Genomic DNA, 20,080 nt, shown 5'->3' with positions numbered 1-20,080 from the left:
CACTTGAGAAGAAAGTGTAATCTGCTGTTTTTGGATGGAATGTCCTCTAAATATCAATTAAATCTATCTGGTCTATTGTGTCATTTAAAGCTTGTGTTTCCTTATTAACTTTCTGTCTGAATGATCCGTCCATTGGTGTACGTGAGGTGTTAAAGGCCCCACTATTACTGTGTTACTGTCGATTTCCTCTTTTATAGCTGTTAGCAGTTGCCTTATGTATTGAGGTGCTCCTGTGTTGGGTGCACATATATTTATAATTGTTTTATCTTCCCCTTGGATTGATCCCTTGATCATTATGTAGTGTCCTTCTTTGTCTCTTGTAACAGTCTTTATTTTAATGTCTATTTTATCTGACGTGAGTATTGCTATTCCAGCTTTCTTTTGATTTCCGTTTGCATGGAATATCTTTTTCCATCCCCTCACTTTCAGTCTGTATGTGTCCCTAGGTCTGACGTGGGTCTCTTGTAGACAGCATATGTTTGGGTCTTGTTTTTGTATTCATTTAGCGAGCCTGTATCTTTTGGTTGGAGCATTTAATCCATTCATGTTTAAGGTAATTATCGATATGTATGTTCCTATGATCATTTTCTTAATTGTTGTGGATTTGTTTTTGTAGGTCCTTTTCTTCTCTTGCGTTTCCCACTCAGAGAAGTTCCTTTAGCATTTGTTGTAGAGATGGTTTGGTGGTGCTGAATTCTCTTAGCTTTTGCTTTTCTGTAAAGCTTTTGATTTCTCTGTCGAATCTGAATGAGATCCTTGCCGGGTTGAGTAATCTTGGTTGTAGATTCTTCCCTTTCATCACTTTAAGTATATCGTGCCACTCCCTTCTGGCTTGTACAGTTTCTTCTGAGAAATCAGCTGTTAACCTTATGGGAGTTCCCTTGTATGTTATCTGTCGTTTTTCCCTTGTTGCTTTCAATAATTTTTCTTTGTCTTTAATTTTTGCCAATTTGATTACTGTTTGTCTTGGTGTGTTTCTCCTTGGATTTATCCTGCCTTGGACTCTCTGTGCTTCCTGGACTTGGGTGGCTATTTCCTGTCCCATGCTAGGGAAGTATTTGACTATAATTTCTTCAAATATTTTCTCTGGTCCTTTCTCTCTCTCTTCTCCTTCTGGGACCCCTATAGTGTGAATGTTGTTGCATTTAATGTTGTCCCAGAGGTCTCTTAGGCTGTCTTCATTTCTTTTCATTCTTTTTTCTTTATTTTGTTCCACGGCAGTGTATTCCACCAATCTGTCTTCCAGGTCACTTATCCGTTCGTCTGCCTCAGTTATTCTGCTATGGGTTCCTTCTAGTGTATTTTTCATTTCACTTATTGTATTGTTCATCTCTGTTTGTTTGTTCTTTAATTCTTCTAGGTCTTTGTTAAACATTTCTTTCATCTTGCCAATCTTTGCCTCCATTCTTTTTCTGAGATCCTGGGTCATCTTCACTATCATTATTCTGAATTCTTTTTCTGGAAGGTTGCCTATCTTCATTTAGCTGTTTTTCTGGGGTTTTATCTTGTTCCTTCATCTGGTACATAGGCCTCTGCCTTTTCATCTTGTCTGTCTTTCTGTGAATGTGGTTTTTGTTCCGCAGGCTGCAGGATTGTAGTTCTTCTTGCTTCTGCTGTCTGCCCTCTGGTGGATGAGGCTATCTAAGAGGCTTGTGCAAGTTTCCTGATGGGAGGCACTGGTGGTGGGTAGAGCTGGGTGTTGCTCTGGTGGGCAGAGCTCAGTAAAACTTTAGTCCACTTGTCTGCTGATGGGTGGGGCTGAGTCCCCTCCCTGTTGGTTGTTTGGCCTGAGGCGACCCAACACTGGAGCCTACCCGGGCTCTTTGGTGAGGCTAATGGCAGACTCTGGGGGGGCTCACGCCAAGAAGTACTTCCCAGAACTTCTGCTGCCAGTGTCCTTGTCCTCACGGTGAGACAGCCACCCCCCACCTCTGCAGGAGACCCTCCAATACCAGCAGGTAGGTCTGGTCCAGTCTCCTATGGGCTCACCACTCCTTCCCCTGGTCCCAATACGCACACTACTTTGTGTGTGCCCTCTGTTTCCCCCAGTCCTGTCGAAGTCTTGCAATCAAATCCTGCTAGCCTTCGAAGTCTGATTCTCTAGGAATTCCTCCTCCTGTTTCCGGACCCCCAGGTTGGGAAGCCTGACATGGGGCTCAGAACCTTCATTTTTGGTGAGTTCCAGTGTCTTCCTGTTGATGATTGTTCAGCAGTTAGTTGTGATTCCTGTGCTATCACAAGAGGGAGTGAAAGCACATCCTCTACTCTGCCATCTTGCTATCTAATCCTCATGGAACTTTTTATTGAACAGTAAATAATTACCTAGTCTAAGTTACCATGAATCTTATGTCAGCAGAATCTGAATTGTTTATAAATAATTATCACTATATCTGAAGTAGAACTTACTATTTGATAGTTTATTAACAGTGTTAAGGTCCAATCTGTTTTTTACAAAGAAACTATGATGTGCTCCAGCTGGTTGAAAAGTGAAAACTCAAGGCATCCAAATAGTTTTGTCAGTGAAATGGCCGAACTATTCAGTTTTTTTTTTTGCACTATGCATATATTCCCTTACAAGAAAACAAAGTAATTCTGCTACACTTGTTGCCACCATATTAATAACTGCCTCATCTACACTAATTGATAGATCTTGGGCCTATCCTTTGTAATAATTCTAGTACTGCTTTAAACATGTCTTGGGATTACCAGCTGTCAACAGTTAGAACTTCAAACAGATTCAGTTATAGGAGTAGAAGCTGATCCAGACATTTAATGCCACTTTCACCTGTAGGTGAGAGAAAAAAAAGGAGAGAGAGAGAGAGATCATTATTTATGGGGTTATATGAACTTCAAGTCTGTTTTCATCATCAAGAGAAGCTGTACTTTAAAGGAAAAGAGACAGGGAATACACTTTCATGAAATACTTTGGCACTCTAAATAAAGTATGGGTTTATTTCTGAACTTTTGAACATTTAAAGTTAAAAAATTAGCCCTTAACTATGTTCAAATTATATTATAAAAATTAATTCTTAGGATATATGCATATATATCACACACAAAAACATAGAGTAAAAAGAATAGACTTCAGTTCTAGTTCAGAAAAGGTTTAGAATTTGAATACTGGTTTTAGAGACCCCAAACCTAATGAGTTTAAGAAGCTTACAGACTTGTTGAGGGAAACCTATTCAAACTTTTAAAAGTAAATATGATGACAGGTACAAAGTGCAGCAGGACATGGTGATGGATGCCCTAAATCGCCTTGGAAGGAAGAGGTGATAGTTGCTTGAACTAGGACTTGTATATGAGTTGGGATTAGGTTAGAGGGCAAGAGTGGGAGTCCTTGGGAGAGTCTTCTTGGCTCTATCATGATTCTATTTTGTGAGCAGAGGCACTGACTGCTTTGTTCTGGACTACCTTTTCAATTTTTTTTTTTTTTTTAATAGCAGCAGCCATGGAATATAGAAATAGTGTCTCTCTCTGGAGGACACTCCAGAATTGAAGGACAGACATGCTTACTCCCCATTATAAAATATTCAGTCCCCCAAAACTCAGGTGCCTTTCCTGTAACCCACTGTGGATACAGGTGTCCCCTGGCCTGTGGGGATTGAGGGTCAGGGAACCAGCACAAATGCTGCCTCTGTGGCTACTGCTGTTGCTCTGAGTAATACATTGTCCCTTGTCTCTGACCTGGAAGTCTCATGTTCTCTACCAGGAGGCTCACTTGTGGCAGCCTAACCTGTGGCAGCCTGACTTGTTAGCTTGCAAGTAGGGTAAATTCTCAGGCCCTCTACAGTTGGTGACAGGCATTGTGTTCCTGGCAGAGAGAACAGTGTGCACTGCGGCACAGAAGTGTGAGAAATCACATCTCATATGGGGAACTGTGCCTAGTTACCTATCTTCAGAGCCAAAAAGTGTACGAAGGAGGGCATTTTAGGGGAGAATATGCAGTTGGAGATATAGACAGGACCAGATTCTGAAGAGATCCTAAATGCCTTGTAGAGGAGTTTGGATTTTATGAGGGCTGTGATTAAGGAATTTTAGCAGAGGAGTGACATGATCCATTTTATGGGTTAGTTGAATTGCTCTAGGAAATATGTGAAGGCTGGATTGAAGATGGGGGCACCTTTTCTCCAGCTGAGAAAAGATAAGATATATTTAGATGTGAAGTCAGTTTAGAAGTAGTGATAGGGTGAAGAAGGGATCTGAATGACTATCTTTGTCTGTTCAGGCTGCTGTCACAGAACATCACAGACTGGGTAGTTTCCAACAACAGAAACTTATTTCTCACCGTTCTGGAGGATGGGAAGGCCAAGGTCAGGGTGGTGGTGGATTCAGTATCTGGTGATGGCTGGCTTCCTGGTTCATAGACTGCTGTCTTTTCCCTCTGTCCTCACATGGTAGAAGGGGAAAGAGAGCTCTCTGGGTCTCTTATAAGGGCACTAATCCTATTCATATGGGTTCACCTCCCAAAGGCTCCACCTCCAAACACTATCAAATTGGGGATTAGGATTTCAACATATGAATGGAGGGAGGATGGACACAAACATTCAGGCTACAGCAATGACTCCGTGGCTTTTGACTGGGCCAATAAAATAAATGGTGATGCTGTTGCAGAGATGTAGCTTATGGGAAGGAAGAGAAGTTCTGGAAAGGAGGGAGGTGAGACTGAGTTAGTTTTAAAACAGCTAAATTGAGGCTGAGGTGCTATCTGGGTAGGATATCCAGAGAGAAATACTTACTTAATAGACTATCCTGATCTGGGACTCAGGAAGGAGACAAACATATGGGAATCATCAGGGTTTATGTGGTAGATGCATTCTTGTGCAGCATTCAGGAGGACAGGTTGAGAATCAGGTGCAAACTCAAATCACCTGTGATAAGCGACTCACACTTTCTGGACCTCAGTTTCCTAGGTCGTAAAAATGGCAATAATAGTAGTCTCTAACTGAGACCAAGGTGAGAGATGAAGGTTGTTAAGAAAATGAAATGAGAACACTTGCAAAGTGCCTGGTACCTAATGAAAGTAAGCTGTTATCAGTGGCAGCAGGAGTATTAGAATGTGGTCACTGACATCAAGAGATTAGGTGAAATTGTCCAAAGGATGCAGGTGGAATGAGGGGAGAGGATGGAGTCAAGCAGGGGCGAAAAGCCATTAAGGAACTGAAAAGAAGCAACCAGAGAGGTAAGAGGAGAACCAGGAGAGTTTCAAGCAGGATGGAGTGGTCAACATTGAGAAATTCGTCAGAAGGGACAAGGCAGCTAAGGACTAAAAGTATCCCTTTGAAGTTCACAACCAGAGGATGTGAGCGACCCTAATGGGAGCAATTGCGGGGGCTCTTCATTACTTCTGGCTGCAATCTAGATTGTGGATGGGCAGGAGGGAGTGGAGACAGCAAGTGTAGACTTTACCTTGAGGACAGTTGTGTAGGGAAAGAAGAGTTGAGACTGGGGGAGGTTTGAGGTCAAGGGAAAATATCTTATTTTTTGGATGGGAGAGACTTCATTCACTCTCTTAAAATATCTATTGAGCCTATTCTGAGTCAGGCTCTGTGGGTGAATAAGATGCAGTCTCCGTCTTCATAGAATTTCTTCTTAGCGTGTGTGTGTATGATCAGGGAATACATGAGAGAATGAAGGTCCAGGGAGCAAATGAGTAAAGAATAGGGCTTGAGATCCTGTAGACAGCTCAGCTTTGGACAGAAGGGTTTTGTCATCCAGTGGAGTAGGAGGGTGTTAAGATACGTCAAATGTGGTTTTTGAAAATCACCCATAGAGAAGGAAAAATTACCCACTGAGTGAGTTTGGGTCCTAGTACAGGAAACACCCTCTATTGATGAGGAGATGCAAGGTGTTGGGGTGCTTATAGTACATGAATGAAACAAAATACTTATGATGGTGTTCAGAACATAATAGTTGCCAAGTACATGTTAATGGAATTTGAATTGGTGATTCAGAACCTCTGGGCTACATCAGGGAGAGCCTTTTTTTTTTTTTGGCCGCGGCCGCGTGGCATGTGGGATCCTAGTTCCCCGACCAGGGGTGGAACCCGTGCCCTCTGCGTTGGGAGTGCAGAGTCTTAACCACTGGACCGCCAGGGAAGTCAGGAAGAGCGTTTTAAAACTTCAGTGGTATCATAAGTGATAAGGTCAGTTGTTGAAAACTGCACTGGTTCAACAGACTGTGATGATGGAGAGCTGATATTTTTTTCTTGCAAGATTACTTTTTTGGGGGGAGCCACCAGTACTGAATTTGATCATCTTAAAAAATTCCTTGATGGCTTCCCTGGTGGTGCAGTGGTGGAGAATCTGCCTGCCAATGCAGGGGACACGGGTTCGAGCCCTGGTCTGGGAAGATCCCACATGCCGCGGATCAACTGGGCCCGTGAGCCACAACTACTAAGCCTGCGCGTCTGGAGCCCATGCTCCGCAACAAGAGAGGCCGCGATAGTGAGAGGCCCGCGCACCACGGTGAAGAGTGGTCCCCGCTCGCCGCAACTAGAGAAAGCCCTCGCACAGAAACGAAGACCCAACACAGCCAAAAATAAATAAATAAATAAATAAAATCTAAACTGTTAAAAAAAAAAAAAAATTCCTTGAAAGTATGTTAAATAATGCAGCAGGGTTTAAAGCCGTCCAAGCAGCACTATATTGTTTTCTATGGTGCTGGCCTTTGTTGGCTCCATGAGGCTTATGTTTAACCGGAGTCTCCCTGGTGGGATCTTTGTAACCCGTAGCGAGTGTGACAGTTACGGCATTTTCAGGTTTTATATGTGATACGATTTCAAGAAAGCTCTTTCCAGGCAGAGCAGCTTATGTGAACTAATATCTATTTCTTCCTCTATTTGGGTTTCAGCCTCTTAAGCTCTGAAGTGCTGTGACTTCATTAAATTCTAATGCCTCTGTTTTTCTCCTGCAGGATTCTGCATCAGAAGCATGTAAAATAGATTGCTTGGTCTAAAATAGAAAACAGTGGCAATGTTTTGCTGAGTTTCCAGACCTTTCCCAACATGGACACAATAACCTTCACAGCAAGGAAACATCCGTTTCCTAGCGAGGTCTCGGTGGAATTTAGCCTCCAGCTGGTGGGCTTCTTACCCGTGCATTCTCTGACCACCATGCCCATGCTGCCTTGGGTGGTGGCAGAGGTGCGAAGGCTCAGCGAGCAGTCCTCCAAAAAGGAGTCTGGTACCAAGCAAGTCCACCTTTGTGTTTCGCCCTCCGGACTGAGATGTGAGCCTGAGCCAGGAAAAAGTCAACAATGGGATCCACTGATCTGTTCCAGCATCTTCGAGTGTAAGCCTCAGCGAGTTCACAAACTGATTCATAACAGTCACGACCCAAGTTATTTTGCTTGTCTGATTAAAGACGATGCAGCCAATCAGCAGAGTATCTGCTATGTGTTCAAAGCCGATGGTCAAACAAAAGTAAGTGGAGGTGGGGCTCAAAAAGATGAAGGTGTGGCTGGATAGTTTTTGTTGTACAGGATCAGAACATTTATTTTAAGATACTGGAATTAATAAGGAGTTAATGCTGTAGTTATACATAGATTATTTCACTGGATTTTCGGTTCATGGGGATAGGTTCTTTATAGGCTTGAAGAACATTTGATAATAGATATTAAAATGAGAAGTTTATGAATTCAAAAATTCAACAGAGAAATCTTTCTAAACGTATACATAAGAGCTGAGCTACTAGGATTCAGATCATTTAAGACTTGTGTTCTAAAGCAGTGCTTCTCCAACAGAAATGTGCCTATGAATGACCTGGGGATCTTGTTAAAATGCAAAATCTGATCCCGTAGGTCTGGGATGGACCTTGAGAGTCTGCATTTCTAACAAGCCTCCAGGTGACGCGGGCGCTGCTCCTTTGAAGATTGCACTTTGAGTAGCAAAGTTCTAGATCGGCGAGCTCCACATTTTTGATCTTGTTAACAAAAATATATTTATTTATAAGCTGTATAAGAGTATTATTAGGCAGTTTCCCAAGGTATCATATTCACTTAGGCAGAGACCATTGTTAAAAAATAGTGGATATGAATCCAAGTTTTGATACTTTCAGGCTTTTTGTTTTTTGTTTTTTTTTTGGCTAACTTCATGTCTGATCTGACCAGTTTGTTGTTACATCTTATGATACGGGTGAGAAAGATATTATATGAGAAATGGTAAAAAAAAAAAAAAATATCGCCAGCTCTACTATTTTCCCATTTATTTGTGCTTGTATCGTTGCTAGCATTTTTTTGCAGTTCTGTGCAGGACTCATTCAAAGCCACCTGGCCGTTTTGTGAGGGTTACTTTAGATACAATTGAAAATATAATCCCGACAGTGACTTTCTCAATTCGGCCCATGTAAACTGGCTGCAGAAAGCAAGCAAGCAGGTGAGAGCCTTGCTGCTAACCCCACAAGCTGAGGAATGCCCATGCCAGGCCTTGAGTGCCTCGCCGGCCTGTGTGGCTGTCTGCCCCACGCACTGGAGCAGACTCTGAGGATGCTAATGCCAATCCTTGTGGTAAATGTCAGTGAATAGAAAGAGAAATGCTAATGTTTTCTCCCTGCACCCCACTGGGGTTTTTTTTTTGCATACCCTCCATGATGCACAAACCTCATTTGGAAATTAATGTTCTTGGTGACTAAGTGGATTTGTGGAGACTCACTTTTGTTTGCTCTTTCCTTGGTTCTGTCACTCATTCAGATTGTTGCTCCAGGTACTGGGTAGGAGGATGTAGTACAGGCTAGAAGGGAGACAGAAGCGGCACACAGGTAAATACCACGTGGCCTGTGGACAGGGCGTGATGGGAAGACAGAGAATGGGGCCTAACACACTGGAGTGTAAGGAAGGCTTTTTGAAATAATGGTTCATCTGGAGCTAAAAACCACTATTTTATGCACAGAATAGGATATCTTCTTAATAAAAAGCATTCGACGTTACTGTTCATGCATCTCCGGTGGGACAGTGTCCCGGTTCAGATGGACTAACTTCCGGGATTCCAGTCCTATCTGCCACCTGTAAACTAGGTGGCCTCAGGCAACACTGAGCCTGTTTCCTTATCTGTAAAATGGGGATAATTATAGTCTCTATCTCGTAGAGTTGCTGGGAGGACTAAATGAACTAGAGTGGAACCTAAAACTAGTAAGCATTTATGGCTATAAAAATTTTTCACTAAAGAAAGTTTTACCAGAAGCAGATTACATGCTAATTTCACTTCTAGTCTTAAGTAAAAAGAAAAAGAGACCAAGATGAGCGTCTTCAGCTCTCAGGATGAGATCCTGGTCATCCTTGAGCAACATGTTTATAAACTAGACACTTAAAAAACTGCGTAAGTAAATTTAATGGTTGCTCTTATTTGGGCAAATTCCAGAATGAAAATTAGAGGACTGAACAGCCTGTACTCCGTGCCAGCTCTATATAAGGACTGAGTTTCCTTGGGGGGAGTTTTTGCATGGAATAGTTGTTCAACACTTTATACTTTTGACTCTTTCTCAAAATCTCTTATAGCCATCTGAGAACAGGCTTCTAGCCAGTTATTCAGCTACCTGACAGGAGGAGAGATTTATAACTAAATTCTGGAACTGGGGCTTCGAGTCGTGCTGAAAGTAAAGAATTGGCCTTACTCTGTGTTCTAAAAAGCCATGGTAGAACTATGAATCTGTTCTTAAGTTATTTTTGGCTTGCTTACAGTTTTTACAAACAAATTGCCAGTACTCAGAGTAATAAATTACTGTCATCCTGCTGGTTTTATAAAAGAGTAATTTGTAACATAAGCATCTCAGTCAGTGATTCTCCTGTTGTCAGAAACTGAATGGTAAACCAAATTGGCCCCTATTCTAGCTGACATGATATCCTTTATGTTCTTGGGACATCCTGGCACGGTATCTCACAGCAGAAGATTATCTGCTATAGGAGCATGTTAACCTATGTCATCATTTCTCCTATTTGTAGCATTTGCTCAGTGAAATAATTCTGTAGATTATGGCCTCTTCTAAATAAATGAGGTCAGTATCCACCTGTCTTTGCCAGAAAAGATATATGCATTTACTGCCAGGGTCATAAGCACAAAACTACTGTGTGAGAGGAAACCCTTTGAGCAGCATATAAATTAACTTATTGAAGAAGGTCTAGGGAGAAGAGACACAAAAAGGAATAGTTTTAGAAGCACAACATGAGATTCTGTTTCCCATTGTATGTTCCATAGAATATGCTCAAGGTGTTCCACACAGAAAGGCTTCCATGATCAAAATATATTAGGGCAGCATCTCAAACTTTTTGATCTGAAGACCCTTTTCACTCTAAAAAAATATTGAGTATCCCAAAGAGTTTAATGTGGGTTATATCTATTAATATTTTTATATTAGAAATTAAAACTGAAAAATTATAAAGGTTTTAATTTACTGAAAAACAAAATAAGCCCCATATATGTAAGCCTAAATAATATTTTTTTTGTGAAAAATAATTGTATTTTCCCCAAAATTTAGTGATGAGTGGCATCGTTTTACTTTTTGTTTGTTTGGTTTTTTGCAAATCTCTTTCATGTCTGGATCAATAGTCAACTATTAATTCTTAGCTGCTTCTCCACTCATTCTTTTGTGATATGTTGTTTTGGTTGAGCATATGAAGAAAATTTGGCCTCACACAGATTTGTAGTAGGAAAAAGAAGAAATATTTTATAACCTTTTTAGAAAATTGTGGATATTTTTCTTTAATGCTATACCAAAACTCGACAAATGATAGTTTCTTAAAGGTTTGTTGCAATATGAAATCTGAAACCGTATCAAAGCACTTTTTGCACTTTGTTATATTAAAATCCATTAGTCTGTCTTGTGCTTTAATGAATCTTTTAAGCATGAATGATTCTGTAACATCATGCATTGATTATTTGGAAAATATTGGTTCACAGAGTTGTACAGACCACACTCTGAGAACTGCTGTATTAGGGAAACACTGTACTTTCTATTGCACTCTTGAATTGTACCTTAGTTCATTAAATCCCCAAGTTTATTGGGCCATAGATTACATTTTCTCATAACTTCCAAGAACATCCCTCAGCACGCCTGTGAACACAGTGGCATAAGGTTGTGGGTTGAAGTTTAGTTTTGAGTTAGGGTCTGTGGCAGGAAATGAAAACATCCACTCTGGAAAACATATGGATGCATGGGTGACCCTGACTAGGTCTTTACCCCATCACATGGCAAAGAAATCAAGAGTTCCTCCTGGACTCAGCCCTAGAAAAAGTGTAAAGTCTTAGAAAATTATCTCAAGATTCTTTCCTTCTCCAGTTCTTCAGCTTTGTCTCTTCTAAGAAGAACATCAGATTTGCCACTCCCTGGAGTATTACTGTAGATCACTCAGAAGAGTATTTACATTTTAGTCCTTTTTTTTTAATCTACAAAGTAAAAAGCTCTGCTTCCTTTAAGAGACTTTCCAGCAATGAGTTGCAGGCAGCAGAAGTGTTGGGCCGAGGCTTCTGACATTGTATGTTGCTGTCTTATGCCAGTTAAAGGAAAGAATGGATTTTGAATGGAGAATGGCAAGGCATATTGAGCTGGTAATAAGTGGAGGAGAAGTGTAGGCTGGTGTTCAGTGGGCAGTACATGGGACCCGGGGTAAGGCAGAAATTGGGTGTGTGGAACTAGTTTTGCTATAAGTGCCCATTCTTCTTCAGCTGACTTATCGTACCTATAACCTGTCCTGGCTTTTCAAACACTGTTCCTGACTTTAGTCAGATCTGATCTTCTGGATCTGGTGTCCAGTCTGGGCACAGCGCAGGGGTTTCATAGCTGTGATGGGATTGGTGTCATTAATGCAACAGTGCTCACCGGCTTCCCCTTCTGCACCCTCCCTAAGGGCATCTTGGATTTGTTAGAATCTTGCTAGCGTCATTCCTCCTTCTCCCAAGGAGGAAGTGTTATCTCTTGCTGGGACATAATAAAGTACTAAATACTTAGGGATTAGGAGGAGGGAAAAGTGGGGCCAAGGAGCTTGGGTTGGGGGTTGGAGGAGCTGGAGTAACTGCATGGGAGGTAGACTTCTAGAAAGAAGTCTTCTTCTAGAAGAGGAGTTTACTAAATGTTACTGAGGAAGATGTGTTTGAGAGAATGTCAATGTCCTTTGAAAGAATGGGTTTCCTTTTCCATGAGTTTTGACAATGAAACTTCATTTCTTGAGGATGATCTATATCTGAGACTGAACCCTGTGGGCTCCCATACTGCTAATTTTAAGAGTACTTAACTATTTATAGGCTTAATTTAAGATCAATAAAGGTTTCCTTTTGAAATTTTCAGTAAAGAGCCAGTGTATTCTCTCATGAGGCCTCGTAAGCACACTGTCTTTCTCAGTAACTTATGGACAGCGGCCTCACCTAGACTCTCTGGATTTGTTGTGTTGCATATCAGTCGAAAAGGTGGTCTGAAGTTGTTTTCCTTTGATTAGCAGGATTAATACTTAAGTCCCCTATATTAAAAGCCCAAGTTGCTTTGGCTGAGTTTTATGATTTAATTAACAATTTAAAAAAATTTGTTTTTGATCGTAGCTTTGTTTCAGTTGCATTTTACCCATTACTCATCGATCTTAATAATTCCCCATCTGCTTGGAATTTTAAGTTAATGACTCAAAATATGCACCACTTATTTAAGGATTTTCAGTTAGAGGCTGGCTTCGGTGGCGTCTCTTGCTTGGCTGTTATATTTGCCGGCTCGTTACTTTCTTTCTTTGCTGGAGCGAAGATCAAAATTACAACGTTGAGCTGGAGCATTTTGTTCCTGAGGGTGATTATCCTGAAGCTCATAGTATTATTTTGCAGCTCTTCTTACCTACCGCCCTTTCTGTATTGGGTCTTCATTTCTAAATATCAGACAATAGTCTTTCCTTGCTACTCAGGGAATGGTTCTGAGAAGGCTTTGTGGCGTATGTTTTGGACGATTTTTTAATCGATGTTAAAATTGCCACTGGGCATCTTTAATCCATTCTGGTTGTTATGTAAGGTTTCATTTGGGGGCCCACTCGGCGGCTATGACTCAGTGCATGGTTGCACAGAGCAGTGTATCCATGTCAGTCCATCAGCACTTGACCGTCTGTCACACTAGACAAAAGTCGGTTGCTGGGTGCAGAGATTGGCAGGGATTCTTTTTCATCTATAAAAAGAATGTCCCGGACTGCATGAACTCCGAAGTATTTGTTGGAAGGTTTGGGTCCATGACACAGGACTGATTATGTAATTTATTTTTGACTTTGAAAAAGGAGTACGAGGGTTTCAGAAGCCATCCACCTTGTGATAAGTGCTTAGATAATTTTTTAGAAGTCTTTATTTTCAATGCATATCACTTTCTATAGCTTTGCATTTTTCACTAAATGCTTTGCGTTTGGTAATTATTTTTATAATATAAATCTGTTCCTAAGAATAGACTTTACAAGTATCTTGAACCTAAAAGTTGACTTGTATCTTTTTTTTTTTTTTTTTTTTGTGGTATGCGGGCCTCCCTCTGTTGTGGCCTCTTCCGTCGCGGAGCACAGGCTCCGGACGCGCAGGCGCATCGGCCACGGCTCACGGGCCCAGCCGCTCCGCGGCATGTGGGATCCTCCCAGACCGGGGCGCGAACCCGGTTCCCCGCCGCTCCGCGGCACGTGGGATCCTCCCAGACCGGGGCGCGAACCCGGTTCCCCTGCATCGGCAGGCGGACGCGCAACCACTGCGCCACCAGGGAAGCCCTGACTTGTATCTTAAAAGGATTTATTTATAGCCTAGACCTCCACCGTCCAGTACAATAATCAGTAGTCATCTGTGGCTGTTGAGCACTTGCAGTGTGGCTGGTCTGAATTGAGATGTACTGTGTCAAAACAGTGGATTTCAAAGACTTGGTCTGAAAAAAGGACTGTAAAAATATCTTAATAATCTTCTATATTGGTTACATGTTGAAATTATAATATTTTCTATATATTGAGTTAAATCAAATATAATACTAAAATTAATCTCACCTTTCTGAATGTGCCTACAAGAAAATTTCAAATTACATATGTAGCTTGCATCCTCCTTTTACTAGTCAGGTCTGGACTAGTTACCTAACAAGGATTTCTGGAAATAATTTGAACATTTATCACAGAGTGACCTCAAGTTTCCCCCTTTTCTTTGCTGCCTTCTGTTTGTTAATGATAGAATTTTGCTCAAAGTTACTCTGAAAAAACCACATTAAAAACTGGGACCTGGGGACTTCCCTGGTGGTCCAGTGGTTAAGACTCCACACTACCACGTCAGCGGGCGCGGGTTCGATAGGACCTGTTTTTTTTCTTTTTTCTTTTTGGCCACGCCATGTGGCTTGCGGGATCTTCGCTCCCCAACCAGGGCTCGAACCTGTGGCCTCGGCAGTGAAAGCATGGAGTCCTAGCCACTGGACCGCCAGGGAATTCAAGAACCTATTCTAGATGCATATTGCAGTGGATGAGCGCTCTGTGGGCCACTAATTTGGGATATGGTTAAAGAGATAAATCTCTTGTTTCCACTTTTTCTCTTGTTTGAATATTTTTCTTTCTTCTGGATGCTTAGGGGTCCACCCCACTTACTGCTGCCTGTGATCCTGAGCCAACAACCAGAGCCAGCAACTGGAGAGCTGGCCTGGCTCAGAGAAAGCCTCAGAAGAGGCTGGATTGGGGGTGGGGCTTGGGGGAGGAGCCTGATGCAGCACATACCAGAAAACTTACATGTGACTTCAGGGCAGCCCGTCCTGCAGGAGCCCTTTCCTGGCTGCTTCAGTTCCAGCAGGACATCAGAAGTCTTCCTTTCCTGTGGTCAAGTGATGTAGGTATTTGAAATGTTGCAGATTTTTTTTTTAACATCTTTATTGGAGTATAATTGCTTTACAATGGCGTGTTAGTTTCTGCTTTATAACAAAGTGAATCAGCCATACATATATATGTATCCCCATATCTCCTCCCTCTTGCGTCTCCCTCCCACCCTCCCTATCCCACCCCTCTAGGTGGACACAAAGCACTGAGCTGATCTCCCTGTGCTATGTGGCTGCTTCCCACTAGCTATCTATTTTACATTTGGTAGTGTATATATGAACCATTTTTTTTTTTTTAGATTCCATATATATGTGTTAGCATACGGTATTTGTTTTTCTCTTTCTGACTTCCTTCACTCTGTGTGACAGACTCTAGGTCCATCCACCTCACTACAAATAGCTCAGTTTTGTTCCTTTTTATGGCTGAATAATATTCCATTGTATATATATGCCACATCTTCTTTATCCATTCACCTGTCAGTGGACACTTAGGTTGCTTCCATGTCCTGGCTATTGTAAACAGAGCTGCAATGAACATGAAATGTTGCAGATTTTACATTAATTCTTTCTTTGGAATGCGACCAGTGTACCATGTACTTGGTTGGGGGCTAGGGTACAAAATCAAGCTGCGATCTCCCCCTTAAGAAGTAGCATGATGCTTTAGATGCTTTATATGCCAAATAGAGATTCTGAATGTGGCACTGCCAGGAGTCAGCAAACATCTGTAAGTTATGAAAGAGCAAATTTGAGTGACTGGGAGTTGGCCTAGTGTAATAAGTGTATGCAGTTGTGAAAAGCTGCTGTGTATAAAAAGAAATAGACAAATTCTGAATTGCTCCAGAGGGTAGAACCAGGAATAAGAGAAGTTTCTAGAGACAGATTTTTGGCTCCTCCTCACAATGATAGCCATCAAATAATTAAATGGGTTCTACTGAACAGTGGACGTGGATGGAGGTTTCACCTGGCAAGACATCATCTTCCTGTGTCCACATGCCCCACTGTGAGGAAGGTACTACCTGACAATGTTCCCTTTCATTTCAGACAGCTGAGTTCTTCCTAAACCTCTTATGCTGAGATGAAGTTGTTTCCTGTAATGTCTAGTTGTTTGTCATAGATCTGTCTTCTGGAAGGACTCTCCGGAATGTAATGCATTTTCCATTTGAGTGGGTTTTAAAGACCCTCTACGAATTTCCCAGGGCGATGAGTTGGGTGCAGATTTTTTTTTAACTTTCTATTTTATATTGGAATATAGCCGGTTAACAATGTTGTGATAGTTTCAGGTACACTGCAAAGGGACTCAGCCATACATATACATGTATCCATTTTCCCCCAAACTCCCCTCAGTTGGGTGCAGATTGAATGGATGTCCTAAGTAGAGGATATAGCATGTGCCAAGCCAGAGCGGGACAAGTGCAGAGATGTCCACTGTGGCTGGAGCTGCTGCGATTAATGTTTTGCAAATTGCATGGTCAGAGATGAGACGGGAAGGAAAGGCTGGGGTCAGATTTTACAGGGCTTGGTCTGCCTTGCTAAGGGTGTTGGGTGTTCTTCTTAAGAAGGTTGTTCTGTAAGTGTCAGTCATGAGAGGCATTAATCAGGGAAGTGAAATAACTGGATTTGTTTTTAGATTTTGGAGTAGAGGATGGAGTAGAGGGATGAGAAACAGAGGAGGGAAGCCAGTTAGGAGGCTATCGCAGTAGTCTTGTGAAAAATCAGTGTCTTTTTTTTTTTTTTTTTTTTGAAATATTTATTTATTTATTTGGCTGCGCTGGTTCTTAGTTGCGGCATGTAGGCTCTTAGTTGCGGCATGCGGGATCCAGTGCCCTGACCAGGGATCGATCCCAGGCCCCCTACATTGGGAGTGTGGAGTCTCATCCACTGCACCACGAGGGAAGTCCCCAAGCAGTGTCTTGATCCATAATTATAATATGAAGTGGCTTGTTCCTGATGAACCCATGTTGATGTCTTCTGATCACTTTCCCCTCTGCTCCCAGAAAGGTTTTAATAGTTTGTTTATTGGCCTCTAATGGAAGAAAAAGTCAGATTCTGATTTCCTGTCCTACTGATGCTGACCTGCTTGGTTCCTAAGGAATGATATAAAAAATAACATAGAAGTGAAATTCCTGATCTGCTTCTGCTTGGTCTTCTAAAAGGTATATCCTGGTACCTCTCATCTTACAAACAAACCCTCCCCTAACCTCATTTCCCATTCCAGCTTCCTCCAGTTACTGGCCCAACTTTCTGCTCCATTCTTCAAGAGTTGCCATGGTGGCTACCTTTGCTTCCACTCACCCATTTTCTCCTTAGGTTTACCAGTTGGACTTCTGTCCTGATCATATTCCACTGATGGCTCTTATCATGTCACCCACCACCTCCAGCTTGTGAAATCTGGTGATCCTTTCTCTGCATTTCTCTGATCCAGTTTCTCAGTAGCTTTTGGCATAGTTGACAGGGGAGTGTTTCTTCTGTTTTAAAACACTCTCTTCTCCTGGCTTTTGGAAAACCACACCCTCCTGTTTTCCCTTTGACTACAATAGTGGTTTCTACCCAGTCTCCTTTGTTTGTTCTTCTTCTTCTTAATTCTGAGTTTTATGTCCCTTGAGACTCAGCCTTCTATATTTCTCTTCTAGACACTCTTTCCAGATGAACTCGTCATAGCATTAAATACCACCTATTTGCCTATTTGATGTTGACTCCCAAAGTTAATTTATTGCTTAGACTCACCGATGAGTTCCAGACTTGTCTACCCAGCTCCAAACTTGACACTTCTACTTAGCTGTTAAATAGACATCTCAAACTCAACATGGTTAAAATAGAACCCTTGAATTTACTCCCCACCAACCCATGGCTTTCCCAGTCTTCTACAGCTCTTACGTGACAATGACAGTTGCTACAGCCAAAATCTAGGAGTCATCTTTCTCCTAGATTTTCTCCAAGATTTCTCTCTTTCCTTCACACTCTTATCCAAATTATTCAAGACCCATTCCAAATCTGTCACTTCTCTGATTCCATGGCTAATCCCGAGCCCACAGCTCCATCATCTGTCATCTGGAATGCTGCAGTACTTCCTAACTTTTCTCCCTGTTTCCTTTCTTGCTTCTTCTTTCCACCAAGCAAGCATCCAGGGCATCTCTAGAAAACCTATCAATTCATGCCACTCCCCTGCTCAAAACCTCTCTAGCGACTTCCCCATGTACTTAGACTAAAATCCTGGATCTTTGCTGGGCTTTCCACATGGATCTCATTTTTCACACTGTTTCCAGTGCTCTCTGGACCCCAGCCACCCTGGTGTTCACTTTACTAAAATATGACAACCTCCTTTGTCACATGGGGTCTTTGTATTTGTTGTTGCCTCTGCCTGGAAGGCTCTGCTCCCAGCTCTTCATGTGGTTGGTTCCTTAGATCATTATGAACTCAGTTCAACCTCATCCTCTGGCATCCCGGTGGAGAGTACCCCCGCACCAGTCACTGACACTCCATCCAGTTTTAATGTCTTTGTAGCACTTACCACTGTCTGGAATTATCTTGTTGGTTCATCTGCTTCCTTGTTTACCATCTCCCCACCTGCCTGAGAAACGAGAGCAGGGCCCTTGCCTGTCTTGTTCCTGGCCAGACCCTGGCACCCAGAACCGTGCCTGCTACAGAGTGGGTGCTTCATGAACGAATGAGTGGATGTTACCTTTTTGTATTCATTCTTGGGGATGTGCCCCCCTTTTCGATTTTTAGTTTTTTAGTCAAACCTCATCTGGAAACCCTCTATGCAGTCATATTAGTTTATTTCTTTGTTCTCCTTCTCCTTCCTCATCAGGACAGATTTCTCTTGTTCAGTCAGGATTTCAGTCTTAGATACATACCATCCCTCTCTTCCCATCCCTCCTGAGCCTCTTTCCCCTCAGAGTCTTTGTTCATAAGATAATATTCATTGGCTCTCAGCTCACAGTTCTCTTCTTTGGTTTTTTTTTTTTTTAATTTATTATTTATTAATTAATTTATTTAATTTTTGGCTGCCTCGGGTCTTAGTTGCGGCATGCGGGATCTTCGTTGAGGCATGCGGGATCTTTCCTCGTGGTGTGCAGGCTTCTCTCTAGTTGTGGTATGTGGGTTTTCTCTCTCTAGTTGTGGCGCGCAGGCTCCAGGGCACGTGGGCTCTGTAGTTGCGGCAAGTGGGCTCTGTAGTTGTGGTGTGCGAGCTCAGTAGTTGTGGCATGCGGGCTTAGTTGCCCCGCGGCCTGTGGGATCTTAGTTCCCTGACCAGGGATCGAACCTGCGTCCTCTGCATTGGAAGGCGGATTCTTTACCACTGGACCACCAGGGAAATCCCTCTTCTTTGGTTTTTATGAACACAAATTTGGGGGACATTTATTGGTGATAGTTTTTTTTTTTTTTAGCATGTCTTAAATTTTATTTATCAGTTCTGAAGGAAAATGTCAAAACTATTTCAGCAGCCTTGATTCTTTTTAAGCCAAATCTTATGTCCCTACTGCCTCCACCTAATGAAATTAACTCAAGAACAACCTCTATTGGATGCTGTCATTGAATATTAATGCCCCAGGAGAAGAGAATCTATTTTTCAGCTGGAATGGTTGTCACTATTACCATTTACTTGGTAGCAAGTAAGAAAACTGAATTGTCCTTTAATTGGACATGCATTTGTTGACAGGATAATGCATTCGCTGGCCATCTGCAGTGGACAGCTGGTGCTTTCCTCTGCTCCCATCCCTCCCGGTCTTTTACTGGAAAGAGGACCTCCTTCCTTTGGGGAGTGTAGCCTCTCCTCTCCGTGGGAGTCCAGGATGGGTCACTCCTTACTCTCTGTTCTGTCCCAAGTGGTCAACAAAGGGGTAACATAGGTCCCAGGGAGACAATCCTGTGAATTTCCTATGTGGACTCCAGGAGGAAGATTCTGTCCCTGTTCTAGATGCCTGAGCCTGAGATATTGGATATCTGAATCTTTCTAGTGTCATACCTCACTGTCCCCTGCCACAGGGAGACAGAGGATGACAATGTCCATTACCAGGGAATTATTATTGGTGATAGTTTGGGGAAATATTTCATGATTGCTGAATAGTCTTTACTACTGGTTAACTTTGTGGTGTGTAAGTTAAGTCCTTTTAGCTGTGATTTGAGCCCATATTTTTTGGCATCAACTTTGTTTTCCCCCCAGATAAATACATTTTCTGATTATAGAGGCATTTATGCTGAATATTTAAAAAAATAGTACAAAGAGTTAAAATTAAAAGTTCCCGTTTAGGGCTTCCCTGGTGGCGCAGTGGTTGAGAGTCCGCCTGCCGATGCAGGGGACACGGGTTCGT

The 20,080-nt window shown here is 42.2% G+C and overlaps 1 protein-coding gene across 14 annotated transcripts in view; it reads left to right on the top strand.

Moving 5' to 3' along the window:
* The window catches only part of TBC1D1 (TBC1 domain family member 1), a 285,275-nt gene that overhangs the window by 32,977 nt on the left and 232,218 nt on the right, over positions 1-20,080 (top strand). For all 14 annotated transcript variants that reach the window (XM_055086106.1, XM_055086103.1, XM_055086109.1 and 11 more), the window contains one exon: positions 6,916-7,423. In XM_055086106.1, the coding sequence (XP_054942081.1) occupies positions 7,007-7,423 (417 nt within the window). In that variant the 5' untranslated portion in view covers positions 6,916-7,006. The remainder of the gene's footprint in view (positions 1-6,915; positions 7,424-20,080) is intronic.

Source organism: Physeter macrocephalus, chromosome 7, assembly GCF_002837175.3.
Source record: "Physeter macrocephalus isolate SW-GA chromosome 7, ASM283717v5, whole genome shotgun sequence".
Lineage (NCBI taxonomy): Eukaryota > Metazoa > Chordata > Mammalia > Artiodactyla > Physeteridae > Physeter > Physeter macrocephalus.
This window is presented reverse-complemented; position numbering and strand designations above follow the sequence as displayed.